This window comes from Acanthisitta chloris, unplaced genomic scaffold (genome assembly GCF_000695815.1).
Source record: "Acanthisitta chloris isolate BGI_N310 unplaced genomic scaffold, ASM69581v1 scaffold34953, whole genome shotgun sequence".
NCBI classification, from domain to species: domain Eukaryota; kingdom Metazoa; phylum Chordata; class Aves; order Passeriformes; family Acanthisittidae; genus Acanthisitta; species Acanthisitta chloris.
The window spans coordinates 1-4084 of record NW_008664835.1 but is presented as its reverse complement, the minus strand read 5'-3'; the positions used below and the strand labels follow the sequence as shown (position 1 = coordinate 4084).

The window sequence follows — 4084 nt, the reverse complement described above, 5'->3', positions numbered from 1 at the left end:
GCAGTGCTCCTGGTCACACTCCAGGGATACCACAACACCCCAACAGCACACCCAACACCCCACTGTGCTTCCAGCCCCATTCCTTGGCCTCAGATCCCACAGGGATCATCCCTCCCAGGAATTTTGGATCCCTCAGAGGGACAGCAGTGTCTGTGTGTGACAGTCAGCAGTGTCTGTGGGCATGGCAGGGCTCATGGTCACACTCCCGGGACACCTCAGAAACCCCCAACAAGCACACTCAACACCCCACTGTGCTTCCAGCCCCACTCCTGTGCCTCAGATCCCACAGGGATCAGCCTTCCAAGGAAGTTTGGGCTCCTCAGATGGACAGCAGTGCCTGTGTGTGACAGTCAGCAGTGTCTGTGGGCATGGCAGGGCTCATGGTCACGCTCCAGGGACACCTCAGAAACCCCCAACAAGCACACTCACCACCCCACTGTGCTTCCAGCCCCACTCCTGTGCCTCAGATCCCACAGGGATCATCCCTCCCAGGAATTTTGGCTCCCTCAGGCTCCTCTCCCGTACCAGCGCCGATGCTGGCAGCGTTGAGCCCGAAGGGGTTGGACACAGTTGGGGTGCTTTGGGTGGTGGCTGAGCCTGTGCTCCCTTCACTGCTGGGTGCCTGGCTCTGGGAAGCAGGAGGTGTGGGACTCCAGGGGTTGGGAAGTGGTTCCCTGTTCTCCGTCCTCAAAGGCTGAGAGCTCGAGCTGTCGGAATTCCCCGTCAAGGAAGAGAAGGGATTGTTGCCAAACTAGGGAGAGAGAAGAAAGGAAAGGACACAATCAGACCCAGGAGATCAATCCCAGCACCAGGGAACAGCACCCAGCCTGGCCCAGGCTGTGCCAAACACGTGCCATGGTTTGCCTCCTGGGAAATCTGCAAACCACACCGGGAAAAAATCCAATCTCAGGAGTGGCCACAGCCCCAGATTTGGCTCTGACACCCTCCCCAGTGAAACCAGCACCCGGAGACACCAGCAGGGAAGGTTGGACTGGAGTATGTCTGCACAGCCAGACCTGTGCTCCCTCCCCCGTGCTCTCCCAGCCAGCTGGAGCTGAGCCAGCTCCACTCCCCAGGCTAATCCAGGGAGCAGAGGGTTGGGATAACGAGCTGGCAGGGCCTGCCCACGGGGCAGGGCTGGCATCATTCTGCTGGGAGGCAGGAGGAGCCAGGGGAGGCTCATCCCATGTCAGAGCAGATGACACTGCACCACGTTCTCCAGGGATGAGCCACCTCCACTCCCATGAGCCACCTCCACTCCTGAGGCCAAGCACAGCCCTCTGCTCCCTGGAACTCGAGGTGGCAGGGCCTGCCCACGGGGCAGGGCTGGCATCATTCTGCTGGGAGGCAGGAGGAGCCAGGGAAGCTCATCCCATGTCAGAGCAGACGACACTGCACTACATTCTCCAGGGATGAGCCACCTCCACTTCCACAACCTACCTCCACTCCTGAGGCTAAGCACAGCCCTCTGCTCCCAGGAAAATGAGGAGGCAGGGCCTGCCCACGGGGCAGGGCTGGCATCATTCTGCTGGGAGGCAGGAGGAGCCAGGGAAGCTCATCCCATGTCAGAGCAGACGACACTGCACTACATTCTCCAGGGATGAGCCACCTCCACTCCCAAGGCTAAGCACAGCCCTCTGCTCCCAGGAAAATGAGGAGGCAGGGCCTGCCCACGGGGCAGGGCTGGCATCATTCTGCTGGGAGGCAGGAGGAGCCAGGGAAGCTCATCCCAGCCCACAAACAGATGACACTGCCCCAGTTCCCCCGGGATGAGCCAGCACAGCCCTGGGAGAGCTGCTCCTCCTGCAGGAATTGCTGGGAGCAGATCCCTTTCCCCCTCCCAGCCTGGCAGGCCGAGGGCAGTACCTGCTCCCTGGCTGCACTGAACATTGGCTCCTGGATGTCGGTGTACATCCGGCGCAGCGCGTTGTATCCGCCTGGAATGCTCTCGAGGTTGCTCAGCGCTCGGTCCTGGTTCCTCATCATCTCCTGCATCATGGCAGGGTTACGAGCCAACTCCATCGTCTGGGATAAAGGGGGAAAAGGGGAAAGCTCAGGTTCAAGTGCAGCAGGAAGGGCTGGAGTGGAGCAAGAGGCAGGGCAAGGGGTTGGAAGAGTTAAATCGCAGCTCCCAGGAGGAGGAGGAGGAGGAGGAGGAGGAGAATTCCATTCCTCTCACAGGAATATCCAGGGATCCCAGCCCTTCCCAGCTCTCCTCCCTCTCCTCAGCCTCAGCTCAGCTGCATGAGGTGGTTTTGTTCCTAAGCACTACTGGGATATCCAAACACTCCATATCCATCTTTTCCCACTCGGACTCGATTCACTGCATCCAGGAAGGTGGAAGAGATTGGATCCTTCCACCCTCTCCCCAGCACGAGGAACATCCAGGTGGTGTCTGAGGAGCTGTTTGAGCATGAATTGTTCACAGCTCAGCCCTGGCAGCTCTGGAATGACACAGCTGAAAGGAGGATAACCAAGGAATACATGGAGACCAGGCCCAGGCACAACCTGGAAAGCTTTTCCAGGGAACAGCAGAGTCCTGCCAAGGGATATTGGACACCTGGACTCTCTCTCATCCCTTATGCCTCCATTCCAAGGAAACTCTGGTTTCCCACAGCCTCTAGGGCACTGGTCCTGTGTGTTCTGGGACAAATCAGGGACAGCACAACCTGGAAAACCTTCCCAGGGAAGAGCAGAGTCCTGCCAAGGGATATTGGACACCTGGACTCTCTCTCATCCCTTATGCCTCCATTCCAAGGAAACTCTGGTTTCCCACAGCCTCTAGGGCACTGGTCTTGTGTGTTCTGGGACAAATCAGGGACAGCACAACCTGGAAAACCTTCCCAGGGAAGAGCAGAGTCCTGCCAAGGGATATTGGACACCTGGACTCTCTCTCATCCCTTATGCCTCTATTCCAAGGAAGCTTTGGTCTTCCAAACAGCTTCAAGGACACAGGTCCTGTCTGTTCTGTGATGAATCAGGGACAGAACAACCTGGAAAGCTTTTCCAGGGAAGAGCAGAGTCCTGCCAAGGGATACTGGACGCCTGCAGTCTCACTCATCCCTTCTGCCTCCATTCCAAGGAATGGAATCCCAGCAGTCAGCAGACTGGGACAATCCCAGCAGCTCTTTTTGCCCATGGATTCAAGAGCCCTGAAAGGGAACCCAGAGCTGCACAGAGCTCCAGGTCAGGAAGCTCTCCAGGCTCTCCCCCTGGTCCCAGAGGAGCTCCTGACTCCGTGGGGTGGAGACTCACCTGCCTCATGAGCTCTGGGTTATTCAGCATGTGGCTGATCTCTGGATTCCTCTCCATCAGCTGCTGCATCTGAGGATTGGCCATGATCATCTGCCTCATGAGGTCAGGGTTAGACATCATGTTCTGCACCAGAGGGTTCTCCATGATCTGGGAAAGCATCTCAGGGTTGGACATCAGTTGCCTTTGCATCTGCTGCTGGAGCTCCATGAAGTTGGCAGAGCCCATGCCAAGGTTGCCCAGCCCAGTGATGCCACCAAAGCCAGCTGGAGAGGGAACAACACATGGGAGATGTGAGTCAGTAAGTGGTGGCAGCTGTGGAGAGAGGACAGGGACATCAGCTGAGCTGCACCCACAAACCCACACACGTCTCACTAAGGGCTGTGGCACCACCCTGAGCAGGGACAGCATCCACCTCCTGGGCAGCTCCTTCCAGGATCCAATCACCCTTTCTGGGAAGAAATTCCTCCTAATGTCCAATTTGAAGCTCTCCAGGCACAGCTTGAGGCTATGTCCTCTCATCCTGTCACTTGTCACTTGGGATTAGAGACCAACTCCAACCTCCTGTCAGGGAGTTGTAGAGTGCTAAGGTCAGCCCTGAACCTCCTCTTCTCCAGGCTGAGCTTTCACAGCTCCTTCATCTAGTGTTTCCTCAAACCCCTCCAGGGTTGGTGACTCCACCACCTCCTCAGCAGCTCCTTCCAAGGTCTAACCACCCTTTCTAGGAAGGGTGAAGAACTCTGAGATCCTCAAGTCCAACCTATGACCTAAGAGCACCATGTCAACCAGGCCATGGCACCTCCATGGCTGGTGACTCTATCACCACCTCCAG

At 57.3% G+C, this 4084-nt stretch overlaps 1 protein-coding gene across 1 annotated transcript; it reads right to left on the bottom strand.

Annotated features, from left to right (window-relative positions):
- Positions 1–525: 525 nt before the first annotated feature.
- LOC103799207 (ubiquilin-4-like) lies at positions 526–3518 on the bottom strand (the record flags this gene model as incomplete). Its single annotated transcript, XM_009071511.1, has 3 exons — positions 526–751; positions 1867–2025; positions 3256–3518. Coding segments are annotated over 3 exons (648 nt in total), but the record flags the coding sequence as incomplete, so codon positions are not given.
- Between the last annotated feature and the right edge of the window lie 566 nt (positions 3519–4084).